The sequence below is a fragment of the Colobus angolensis genome, unplaced genomic scaffold (assembly GCF_000951035.1).
Source record: "Colobus angolensis palliatus isolate OR3802 unplaced genomic scaffold, Cang.pa_1.0 Scaffold138, whole genome shotgun sequence".
Taxonomy (NCBI): domain Eukaryota; kingdom Metazoa; phylum Chordata; class Mammalia; order Primates; family Cercopithecidae; genus Colobus; species Colobus angolensis.
This window is the reverse complement of record NW_012114466.1, coordinates 1011184-1023961: the sequence shown is the minus strand read 5'-3', so window position 1 is coordinate 1023961 and position 12778 is coordinate 1011184. Positions and strand designations below refer to the sequence as shown.

At 53.7% G+C, this 12778-nt stretch overlaps 1 protein-coding gene across 1 annotated transcript in view; it reads left to right on the top strand.

Annotated features, from left to right (window-relative positions):
- The first annotated feature begins 12074 nt into the window (after nt 1–12074).
- Nucleotides 12075–12778, top strand: part of GRAMD4 (GRAM domain containing 4) — a 102192-nt gene continuing 101488 nt past the window's right edge. The window contains exon 1 of the mRNA XM_011934744.1: nt 12075–12135. Within this exon, the coding sequence (XP_011790134.1) occupies nt 12116–12135 (20 nt within the window). The 5' untranslated portion in view covers nt 12075–12115. The remainder of the gene's footprint in view (nt 12136–12778) is intronic.

Here is a 12778-nt window from a genome sequence, read left to right as displayed (position 1 = left end):
GGAGGCGGAGCTTGCAGTGAGCTGAGATCCGGCCACTGCACTCCAGCCTGGGCGACAGAGCGACACTCCGTCTCAAAACACAAAAACAAAAACAAAAACGTGCATCTTCCCCCATAGGGTTTAGTTGTTTTGGGGGAGGAACCGAGTCTCGCTCTGTCGCCCAGGCTGGAGTGCACTGGCATGATCTCGGCTCACTGCAACCTCCCATCCCCCAGGTTCAAGTGATTCTCCTGCCTCAGCCTCCCAAGTAGCTGGGATTACAGGCATGCGCCAGCAGGCCTGGCTAATGTTTTGTATTTTTAGTAGAGACGGAGTTTCACCATGTTGGCCAGGCTGGTCTCGAACTCCTGACCTCAGGTGATCCAACTGCCTTGGTCTCCCAAAGTCCTGGGATTACATGCATGAGTCAGCGCGCCTGGCCCCCCGTGGGGTTTAGAAGTAGCACAGCACAGCGTGTGGTGGGTGCCACCCAAGAGGGTGGCACAAAGGACAAAAGTCCACAGAGGACAAATGCAGCTGGTGTGGAAATCAGGCCTCAACTTGTGGGGCTGAGGCCGTGAGCAGCCACAGGGTGGCCCCAGTGAGCCCAGGGGCCGGCCAGTGCAGGGCAGGTGGGAGGTTGATGAACAGCTAAGTTAGGCTAAGAGAGACGTGGCAGAGTCCCCCTGGGGCAGCAGGTGGGGGCTGAGCTCACCCTGGCTCCTGGCTGCACAGCTCAGAGTGGGCATCTCTTCACCTGAGGAGGAGGAAGGGCAGCCTGCAGCCAGCAGGTGTGCCACGATCCTCCTACCTGGGTTGGGGCCAGGAAGGCAAACACAGGGCAACTGAACCCATTGCAGAGCCGGGCCCGAGGGCTGGCTGGGGAGCAGGTGGTTGCAGGCTGGCTCTGAACAGGCCTTGACCCATCCCCTGGATCCCCCAAGCCCTTCCCAGCCTCCACCCCCTGCTGCAGGCCACACCTACAGCCTTCTGTGCTGAGGGCTGTGCCCCTGGAAGCCACATGGGGCAGACCAGCGCTGCCTGGGCCCTGGAGCAGCATTTCTGGGTCTTCAGCCCAGGGGAGCTGACTGTTCACGGCTATGCTTACACCACACTTCTCCTGTAGGCTGGGCCGGGCGAGAGGAGGGAGATGAAGGACGGTGGGGCTAGCCTTGCTGGTCATCAGGGTCACTCATCTCTGGGGATCTGGCTGGATCTAGGGGCTGATGAAGGACAGGTTGGTGGAGGGGCCAGGTCTGGGCATCTGGTGGGCCAGCCCCCCTTCTAGGAAGGCCTGTGCTCGCTGCATCTCTAGGGACAGAAGCCCAGGGCCAGGGCCTCAGAAATTCTGACCTGCCAGGCTGCCTGCCTCAGCCCCACCCCACCCAAGGCATCCAGGGACACTGGCCTGTGGCAGACACGCCCACAGCTTTGCTGTGTGTCCGTCTTTGCTGCCCCTCCTTTTGGGGAGCTACCCCTACCCCTGCACTCTAACAGGTGAACCCAGTGCGAGCCCCTGCCCCACCCACCAGCCCCTGACTCAGGCCAGAGAAGTGAAAACCGTCTGACCACAGAGGAGGAACCTGGGGGCACAGCAGGACACCAGGTGGCCGGAGGTCAGCCTCGGGTGGATGACCTGGAGGCCAGCTGTCTGGAGGATCCTGAGCAGAGAGGCGGGCATGCCCTTGATGCCTTTCCTTCCAAGAGGGGAATCTAAAGGGAGAGAGTGACATCAATCCAAGGCCCACCGTGTAGGTGCTGATGACAAAGGCCAGTGGAGGTGACCACAGGTCCTGCCCAAGACAGTTCTGGAGATGGATGGTGGGGCTGCTGCCTGTCTTAATTTGCTGCATTGCTAGAAGGGAATACCAGAGGTTGGGCAATTTATAAAGAAAAGATGGTAGCCAGGCGCAGTGGCTCACACCTGGAATCCCAGCACTTTGGGAGACTGAGGCGGGCAGATCACCTGAGGTCAGGAGTTCGAGACCAGTCTGACCAACATGGAGAAACCCTGTCTCTACTAAACATACAAAATTAGCCAGGCTTGGTGGTGCATGCCTGTAATCCCGGCTACTCAGGAGGCTGAGGCAGGAGAATCACTTGGACCCAGAAGGCAGAGGTTGCGGTAAGCCGAGATCATGTCGTTGCATGCCAGCCTGGGCGACAAGAGCGAAACTCCATCTCAAAAAGAAAAGAAAAGATGGTTATTTGGCTCAGAGTTCTTCAGGCTGTTACAAAGAAGCATGGCACCAGCATCTGCTTCTGGTGAGGCCTCAGGAAGCTTCCATTCATAGCAGAAGGGGAAAGGGAGCAGGCATCCCATGGAGAGAGGAAGGAGGGAAGAGTGGGGGAAGGAGGTGCCAGGCTGTCCTTAAAAACCAGCTTTCACGGGAACTAATAATGGCAGAACTCGCTGTTAAGCACCAACCTCATGATACAAACACCTCCCACCAGGCCCCACCTCCAACACTGGGGATCAAATTTCAACCTCAGATTTGAAGAGGACAACATCCAAACTATATCAGCATCCAGCAATGAGAATGTACTTCATGTCACCTCAAAATGGCTAAGATAGTAAATGTTTAAATATGTGGGTAAATCTAAGTAGCTATTGGCTGCATAGAATAACATTAATTTTTCATGGTGTTTTATATAGATAAAAATTTTATTTATTTATTGAGACAGAGTATCGCTCTATCACCCAGGCTGGACTGCAGTGGTGAGATCTCAGCTCACTGCAACCTCCACCTCCAGGGTTCAGGCGATTCTCCTGCCTATATAGGCCGGGCACGGTATAGGCTGGGCACGGTGGCTCATGCCCGCAGCACTTTAGGAGGCTGAGGCGGGTGAATCACAAGGTCAGGAGATCAAGATCAGCCTGGCCCAACATGGCGAAACCCTGTCTCTACTAAAAATACAAAAATTAGCCTGGCGTGGTGGCACGCACCTGTAGTCCCAGCTATTTGGGAGGCTGAGGCAGGAGGATCATTTGAGCCCAGGAGTTCGAGGCTGCAGTGAGCTATGATTGCACCCATGAGTAGTCACTGCATTCGAGCCTGGATAACGTGGCAAGACTATATCTATTTTTTATTGTGTTTGTTAAAGTACATTAGTGGCCGGGTGCAGTGGCTGACGCCTGTAATCCCAGCACTTTGGGAGACCGAGGTGGGCAGATCATTTGAGGTCAGGAGTTCGAGACCAGCCTGGCCAACATGGTGAAACCCTGTCTCTACTAAAAATACAAAAATTAGCCGGGTGTGGTGGCACGCACCTGTAGTCCCAGCTATTTGGGAGGCTGAGGCAGGAGAATCACTTGAACCTGGGAGGTGAAGGTTGCAGTGAGCCAAGATCGCGCCACTGCACTCCAGCCTGGGGGACAGAGCCAGACTCCGTCTTAATAAATAAATAAAGTACATTAGGTGATGTCTTAGTCCATTTTGTGCTGTTATCACAGAGTACCTGAGACTGGGTAATTTGTAAACAATGGAAGTTTATTTGGCTCATAGTGCTGGAGGCTGGAAGTCCAATAGCAAGGTGCCAGGATCTAGGGAGAGACTTCTTCGTGTGACACCCCATCGAAGAAGGCAGAAGGGCAAGAGAGTGTGCACTGAACCCAGTCTTTTATCAGGAACCCACTTCCAAGATAACTAACCCACTCCCAAGATAACTAACCCACTCTCATGATAACTAACCCACTCCAAAGATAACTAACCCACGCCTATAACTAACCAACTGCCATGATAACTAACCCACTCCCAAGATAACTAACCCACTCTCATGATAATGAGCCCACTCCCATGATAACTAACCCACTCCTGAGATAACTAACCCACTCTCATGATAACTAACCCATTCCCAAGATAACTAACCCACTCTCATCATAGCTAACCCACTCTCATGATAACCTACTCCCATGATAACTAACTCACTCTTATGATAACTAACCCACTCCCAAGATAACCCACGCCCATGATACCTAACCCACTCCCAAAATAACTAACCCACTCCCATAACTAACCCCTCTCACGATAACTCACTCTCATGATAACTAACCCACTCCCAAGATAAGTAACCCACTCCCAAGATAAGTAACCCACTCCCATGATAACCCACTCTCGTGATAACTAACCCTCTCCCATGATAACTAACCCACTCCCAAGATAACTAACCCACTCATGATAATCCACTCCCATAACTAGCTCACACCCATGATAACTAACCCACTCCCAAGATAACTAGCCCCTCCCATGATAACTAACCCACTCCCATGGTAACTAATCCACTGCCATGATAATGAACCCACTCCCATGATAACTAACCCACTCCCAAAATAACTAACCCACTCCCGTGATAAGTAACCCACTCTCATAACTAACCCACTCTTATGATAACTAACCCATTCCCATAACTAACCCACTCACATGATAACTAACCAAATCCCATGATAACTAACCCACTCCCAGGTAACTTACCCACTCTCATAATAACTAACCCTCTCTCATGATAACTAACCCACTCCCATAACTAACCCACTTCAAAGATGACTAACCCACTCCCAAGATAACTAACCCACATCCATGATAACTAACCTACTCTCATGATAACTAACCCACCTCGATAGTTAACCCACACCCATGATAACTCACCCACTCTCATACCTAACCCTCTCTTGTAACTAACCCACTCCCAAGATAACCCACTCACATGATGACTAACCCACTCCCAGGTAACTAACCCACTCTCACAATAACTAACCCTCTCATGATAAGTAACACACTCCCATAACTAACCCACTTCAAAGATGACTAACCCACATCCATGATAACTAACCTACTCTCATAACTAACCCACTCTCATAACTAACCCATTCCCATAACTAACCCACTCCCAAGATAACCCACTCGCATGATAACTAACCCACTCCCATGATAACTAACCCACTCCCAGGTAACTAACCCACTCTCATAATAACTAACCCTCTCTCATGATAACTAAGCCACTCCCATAACTAACCCTATCCAAAGATGACTAACCCACTCCCAAGATAACTAACCCACATCCATGATAACTAATCCACTCCCAAGATAGTTAACCCACGCCCATGATAACTAACCCACTCTCATGATAACTAACCCTCTCTCAGGATAACTAACGCACTCCCAAGATAACCCATGCCCATGATAACTAACCCACTCCCATGATAACTAACCCACTCTCATGATAACTAACCCACTCCCAAGATAACTAACCCACTCCCATGATAACGAACCCACTAACTAACCCACTCCCATGATAACGAACCCACTCCCATGGTAACTAACCCACTCCCATGATAACTAACTCACTGCAGAGATAGCAGCGTTAATCCACTCAAGAGGGAAGAGCTCTCATGGCCTAATCAACTTTTTTTTTTGGCGGTGGGGGGACAGAGTCTTGCTCTGTCACCCAGACTGGAGTGCAATGGTGCAGTCTCGGCTCACTGCAACCTCCACTTCCCGGGTTCAAGTGATTCTCCTGCCTCAGCCACCTGAGTAGCTGGGATTACAGGTGTGTGCCACCACGCCCGGCTCGCTTTTTTGTATTTTTAGTAGAGACGGGGGTTTCACCACGTTGGTCAGGCTGGTCTCGAACTCCTCAGGTGATCCACCCACCTTGGCCCCCTAAAGGGATTACAGGCGCAAGCCACTGCACCCGGCCCTAATCAACTCTTAAAGGTCCCACCTCTCAACGCTGTTGCCTCAGGGATTAAGTTTCCAGCACAGGAACATCAGGGAACACATTCAAGCCATAGGATTCTGTCCCTGGCCTCTCAAATTAATGCCTTTTCATATGTAAAATACACTTATTCTAGCCCAACGTTCCCGAAGTCTTAATTCATTCCAGCAGTAACTCAAAAGTTTAAAGTCCAGAGTCTCATGTGAGAATCCGATCTGGCTGTTACTGGTGTGATTCATTCCAAGGCAAATCCCTTTCCAGCTTCCAGCATGTGAAATTCACAGGCTTCGTGCTTCCAACGTGCAGAGGTGGGACAGGCATAGGACAGGCATTTCCATGCCAAAAGGGACAAATAGGCAAGAAGAAAAGAGCAGCTGGTCCCAAGTAAGTCCAAAACCCAACAGGGAAAACAACAGGAAGTCCTGAAGCCCGAGCAAAATCTCCTTTAACTCCCAGTCCCACATTCTGGGCTTACTGGGGTGGGGTTGGGCCTGCACCAGTGCTCCCCTAGCCTAGGGCCTGGCAGGGGACACTGGGATTGAGGCTGGATGTCCATCAGGCCTGATGGTGCAGGCCTCACAGAGGGAGTCTGTGCTTTATCCCAAAGCCTGGGAAACTGGGTTCTGCCAAAGGCCTGGGTTTGGCCCTGGGGCCTTACTTAGAAGGTTCCAGTGCCATTCTCACGGAAGGGGATCCAGGGTGCTGCTCCACATCATGGCCCGGAGCCCAGGCCCCAAGCAGTGCCGGCCCCTGGGCTCCCTTCTCTGTCCCTGAATCTTCCCATCTCTCCAGAGCTGGGTTCCGAGGTCAGTGTGCCAGCTCCTGGGCGGCCCTCATTGCCCACATGGGGGTTGTGTGGCCTCTGTGGCAGGCAGAGAATCCAGGGCCCTCCTGGCCTGCCACGCCCACCTGCCCTGCGCCCACAGCTCCCTCCCCCAGCTCAGCTGCTCTTCAGGGCCTCACCCTGCCCTGCCACAGCCCTTGAATGGCCTTTCTCCCGGGAGCAACAGCCACAGTGTGAGGAGGGGCTTGCTTCCGCACCCCCCATATCTCCGGCAGTGGAAAGGGCTTTGGGAGGGGCTTGCTTTCCACACACCCCTACATCTCCAGGGGTGGGAAGGGCTTTGTAAGAGCTGCTCAGATCCCTGTCTCAGTAGGTTTTCTGTTGCTTATAACAGAATTCCTGAAACTGAGTAGTTTATAAAGAAAAGGAATTTATTTTTTACAGTTATGAAGGCTGAGAAGTGCAAGGCCGAGGGGTGAATCTGGGGAGGGCCTTCCTGTTGGCCGGGGTTGGGGGGCCTCTGCAGAGTCCTGAGGCAGCGGAGGGCAGCACATGGCAAGGGGCCTCAGAGACCTATCGTGCTAGCTCAAGTGTCTCTCCCCCTTCTTATTAAGCCACCAGATCCCCCCCATGATAACCCATTAATCCCTTAACCCATGAATCCACTAAGCCGTGAATGGATTAGTCCATTTATGAGGGCAGAGCCCACATGATCCAATCACTTCTTTATGGCCCCACCTCTTAATACTCCCCACGTTGGAGATCAATTTTTTGTTTTAAGACACGGTCTCGCTCTGTTGCCCAGGCTGGAGTGCAGTGGCACAATCTTGGCTCATTGCAGCCTTCAACTCTTGGCCTCAAGCGATTCTCCCATCTCAGCCTCCCAAAGCACAAGGATTACAGGCATGAGCCACCTCGCCTGGCCGAGGACTAAATTTCAACATGAGTTTTGGAGGGGACAAAAGTAGAAAGTAAAAGTTCCTCTTCAAAGTGTCCCTTCTTGTTAAATAATAAATCATGTGTTAAAAATAATAGTTTCTTTGAAAAACTAACTTCCTTCAAAGTGCTAATAACTCTTTGTTAAGCCCCATCCTATGTAGATGGTGTTAACCATGCTCACAGGCACGTACTACACTCTGTCCTTGTACCTTAACCAAGATATTTGTGCTGGACCTGCTCACAGGCACGCTCCAGATCGCAGCCTATGCGCCTTCCCTGTTTGGCATAAGCAACTTCCTCTTTTCCTTTGTTTTGCCGTTACTTTTACCTTTTTAGAAAAGTTTTAAACTGTTAGCCAATCGGGTTGTAGTTTAGATTGTGAGATCTGGCTCCAGCCAATAGAGACAGGACACAGTAGCAGGGACAAACTACATAAAGGATAAAAATTGCTTCCCTCCTTTGTTCCGGTGTGCTCTCGCCATTGTTCCATCTGCTATGAGCACCCTTTCTGCAGAAAGTAAAAATGACCTTGCTGAGATAAGTAAATTTATGTTTGAGTGCTATTTCTTTGCAGCACCAGGGAACAAGCATTCTGTTTCTAAACATTTTACATATAACACAAATATTCAAAGCATAGCACCCCCTCCCACCTGCTTATTACCCAGAGGCCTCCAGTCTACACCCAGAAGCCTTTCTCTACCTGAAGCACTGATGGGATCCTGTTGTTCCTGCTTGAAACCCGGCCATGGCTCCTTCCTGCCCTGGGATACGGGCTGTCCTTTTCCCAGCTAAACAGAGCAAGTGGAGCTCTCTCTTCCCACCAGGCCTTTGCATACGCTCTTCCCTCTGCCTGGAATTCTCTTCCTACTATCTTATCTTAGTTAACCTCTGGTCACTCCTTGGCCTCTCTTGGAGTATCACCACCTCCAGGAAGCCCTCCCCAGCCTTCCGTGGCTCTCTGTCTCATCATTGACCACACTGTGACTTCATTGCCTGCCTGCCTCTGTCTCTCTGTTGGATAAGAAGCTCCCTGAGGCCAGAGACCATCTTGATTGTTCCTCCCTGCCACATGTCAACAGCGTAGGGCCTGGCACCAAGGAAAGGTCAGGATAAGTTCGTCCTTGGGGTGCTCTCAGCCTCAGTTCGATTCTCTAAAAAAGATGAGGTTGGCTGGACACAGTGGCTCAGGCCTGTAATCCCAGCACTTTGGGAGGCCGAGGCAGGTGGATCACCTGAGGTCAGGAGTTCAAGACCAGCCTGCCCAATATGGTGAAACCCCATCTTTACTAAAAAACACAAAAATTAGTCAGGCATGGCGGCACATGCCTGTGGTCCCAGCTACTGGGAAGGCTGAGGCAGGAGAATCACTCAAAGGCAGAGGTTGCAGTGAGCCAAAATTGAGCCACTGCACTCCAGCCTCGGTGACAGAGCAAGACTTTGTCTCAAAAAAAAAAAAAAAAGATGAGGTTGTCCTGGATCCCTTCTTCCAGCCATGACCCTCATGGGGTGCCTCCCACACACCTGTAGTAGGGGAGACTGGGGGTGTACTGCCCGCTGACCCTCCCATGCCAGTGCACAAGGACCCAGATGCATCTGAGAGCTAAAACATTTCTAGCTCCTGGAATTTTCAGGGGTGGGAGGCAGGTGTCAGCTCAGGAGGGGGTTAAGGAAGCACCACCTTCCCACGATTCCTGGCAGCAACCCGGTGTCAGGAGTGGTGCTAGCAAAGGTAAGGGTGAGGCCGCCTCCTGGGAGCCCTGACTGTTGAGGAGTGGGACTGGCCCCTCAGCTGTCTGGCTGGGACACCGCCATCTCTGGGCCAGAGCTGAGAGCCGCCAGCTGCTGCTCTGTTCGGTCTCCTACAGGAACCCTGGCTCCCAGCCTGGGACTCTTTGCCCAAACCTCTCACCACTCCAGATCCAGGGGCCTTCCTCCCTAGCCCTGGCCCCACCCCTTCTCCCCTAATCAGGATGAAAATAGCAACCGCCGGCACCTCCCAGTGCCATTTGGTGCCAGGTGCTGCCATCTCTCGGGGGTGGTGACGAGGTGACGTGGGGAATGGCCTGGAACCCAGAGTCTGTGCACCCCAGGGCTTGGAGTGCTTCCTTCCCGTCTCTCCTTGGTGGCCCCAGCCAGGTTCCTGAGCCCTATGCGCCTTGGCGTCCCGTGTAATAAAATATGTGGTTCTGTGTGTGTGTGGAAGGACAGCCTGGATTCTACATGCCAAGGTACGAACCTTCTAGGTGCACCTGCTTGGTGCCAGGTCCCATCTCAGAATGTGAGGAGGGGCTGGGATGTGAACTCAGGTTGGCCTGCCCCTGCCACGCCCCTGCCACTCACCGACTTATTTCCATGCCTTTTTTTGGCCACAGACAAACGTAACAGGATGGCCTTGAAGAGCCAGTGGACGGTGCAGGGGTGTCAGGCTATATAGAGACCGCTGCTTCCACTTGTCATTGGTTCGTCTCGAGTCCTGTCACCTTGCCTCTGATTCCCCTCAAGGCTCTGAGGCCGGGAGGCAGGGGTCTGAGGGCCCCGCTGGTCCCTGGTGTGAGCAGGCTCCAAGCCTCCTTCCCACGCCACCTATCAAGCTCAGGGCTCTGCTGTGCCCATTCGGGGCAGTCCTGCCCAACTATCCCTGTGTCCGGTTCTGCTTTGAGCAGAGGAGGGGGGAGCCGGCGGTGGCTTTGTCATCACCAGCTATGTGACCCTCAGGGTCTGGTGGCCACTCTGATCCTGCGCCCTTGTATGAGTTTGCTAGAGCTGGTGTAACCAACACCACAGACAGGCGGCTTACACAACAGAGATTCATTTCCTCATTCTTCCAGAGGCTGAAAGTCTGAGATCAACGCGTCTGCAGGGCTGGTTCCTCCTGAGGCCTCACTCCTGGGAGTGGAGATGCTGCCTTCTCTCCGTGTCCTCACGCGATTCCCCCTCTGTGTTCATGTCCCCATCTTCTCCTTTTATGAGGACACATGTGCTGTTGGGTTAGGGCCCACCCTGAGGGCCTCATTTACCTTTATCGCCTCTTTAAGGACACTATCTCCAAATGCAGTCAAATTGGGAGGTATGGGAGTTAGGACTTCCACAGATGAATTTTTGGGGGGACACAATTCAGCCATAAATGCTGCTCTGTAAATGGGCTAATACGATGGCTGTGAAGAGCCACGGAGCAGGGTGGTGGGCACCACGCAATATCAAGTGTCGACCTTTGTGGGGTGTGTGGTCCATGCCTGTCCACCAGGCAGGGGCTCTGTCTGACTCTCTGCACTGCACCAGTTTTGTGCCCCTGCCGAGCAGGGACTGGGCACCCAGCAAATGTCTGGAGTGTGGGCTGGATATGAGGGGCTAGGCATGCTGGGCACTCTCGTCTGGTTCCCTTCCGCTCCTGCCTGCTCACTCCTAATCCTGGCTGTTCACGAAATGAACATTCCTCGGGCGCTTGCTCTGCGCCGCGCTGTCTGCTGTAGCCCCTTTTCTGTTGGGGCACTGCCTGCCCCAGCCCCAGTGGTTCAGATGGCACTGCTGGTCACAGCACCCTGGCCTCCGCCCCTGCCGTCCCCTTGGCTCAAACGTGACACACGACCAAGTGGGGCTGATGAGAATCCTTCCAGGAGACTTGCTGGAAGGGTGCGGGGCCAGAGGGGGTCTCTCTTTGGGATTGCTGCTCTGAGGACGGAGGCTTTTTCTCCACAGGGAGAAGCGGAGAGGTTCAGAGATGAGAAGTGATAAGGAGCAGGTGTCCTGCTGGCAGAGAGACTGCCACTGCTGCACCCACACAAACAGGTTGCCTTTGGGGCTTGACTGAGTCATTTGTGTACAAAATGACCCTGACGATGACACATAGCCTGGCCAAGGTCTTGAGATGTGGGGACAGCAGCAAGAGACTCGCACAGGAAAGCTCTGGGCCTTTGCTCCCAGGAGCAGCTCACCTGGGCTGTAGGGGGAGAAAGGAGGCAGGAAGGAGCACAGTCAACAATGGAAATGATTAAAATATGGTCACGGTGCTGGGGCAGGAGGTGCCCTAAGGGTCCCCGCCCTACCCCAGAGCCTTGGCAGGTGGGAGTCTGGGATCATTTCTGAACAGGCTGGCTCAGGAGAGCTTCCTGGAGTGGGCAGCTCTGGAGCTAGGCCTGGGAGGCTGGGTAGAGTTAGTGTAGGGCAGGTACCCCTGGGAGGATATGACCAGAGCAGGGAGCGAGGCAGTAGAGCTTGTGTTTGGGAAAAACAAGTCCTGTTTCCCTGGAGGACAGAGATAAGGCAGGAAAGCCTGGAGGGTTTGGGCAGCGGGGAGGGGGAGCCAGAGAGGTCTGGCGGTCAGGCCCTGTGCTGGATGGGGGCTCTAGGCACAAATTAGTCATCTCCGCCATCCTAGGAAGAGACGGTCCTGCAGACAGCGTGCCATCGCACCCCATGCTGCCTGCGGAGGCACAGGACAGCCCTTGCGGAAGTGCTGGATCCTTTACCCTGAAATCACTGGGTCCTGCAGTTCTGCAGACAGGAACCTGAGCCTTGGAAAAGTACAGCTCACCTGAGTGCCCGCCTCTAACCCAGGTCCACCAGGGCTGGACCTGGAGGAGGATCAAAGAGAGGCCCTGAATCTTGCCCCAAGGAGCTTCAGGTTCACTTGAGCTGGGGCCCTTGAGGAAGTGGGGAGGGCGGATCCAGGTCTGGAGTCTTTGGATTGAAACGCTGGAGATGCCTGTAGGACTCCCAAGGTCAGTGAGTTGAGGGCAGGGCACTGGGGCAGCAAGAGACACAGGAAGGGCAGGGCAGAGCACTGAGGACCCAGCCTGGGGAGGGGGAAGCAGAGAGGACTGGGCAAAAACAGCCTCCAGGCCTTGTGTATTTTCTCCACTCTGGTTCTCCTCCACCCTCCCACCCCAGCTCCCCGCAACCATCCTCCTGGGAAAGACGCTAAAGCGGGTCCCCTAAACCTAGGGTTCTGCAGGGCGATCCCCTCTGCCCCTTCACTGAGCACTCTCCTGTGAGCTAGACAGCCTTAAAGTCGGGTGGTGGCTGGTTTCTTCTGGAGGGTCTGGAACCCCGGGACAGGTGTGCTTAGAGTGGGTCCCCTCTAAGCAGGGGATGTTCTGCCCTGCAGGTAGTGCCTGGGGAGATGCAGGGGTGTGGGTGAGATTCGGAGAAAGGGTGGGCCCAGAGGTCCGGATCCTGGGGACAGACAGCACCCCAGGCACCCTGGGGTGGGCGCACCAGGTACTGGCGCGAGTTTAGCGGAGTTCGTACTGCGTCCTGTCCAGCGCGGGCTACAGGCCTGGCCCCACGTGGTGGTCGGGGAAAGGCACTTCCTCCAGGGACGCGGGTCTCCGGTGGCAGCGCAGTCCCTGACCTATCTCCGGA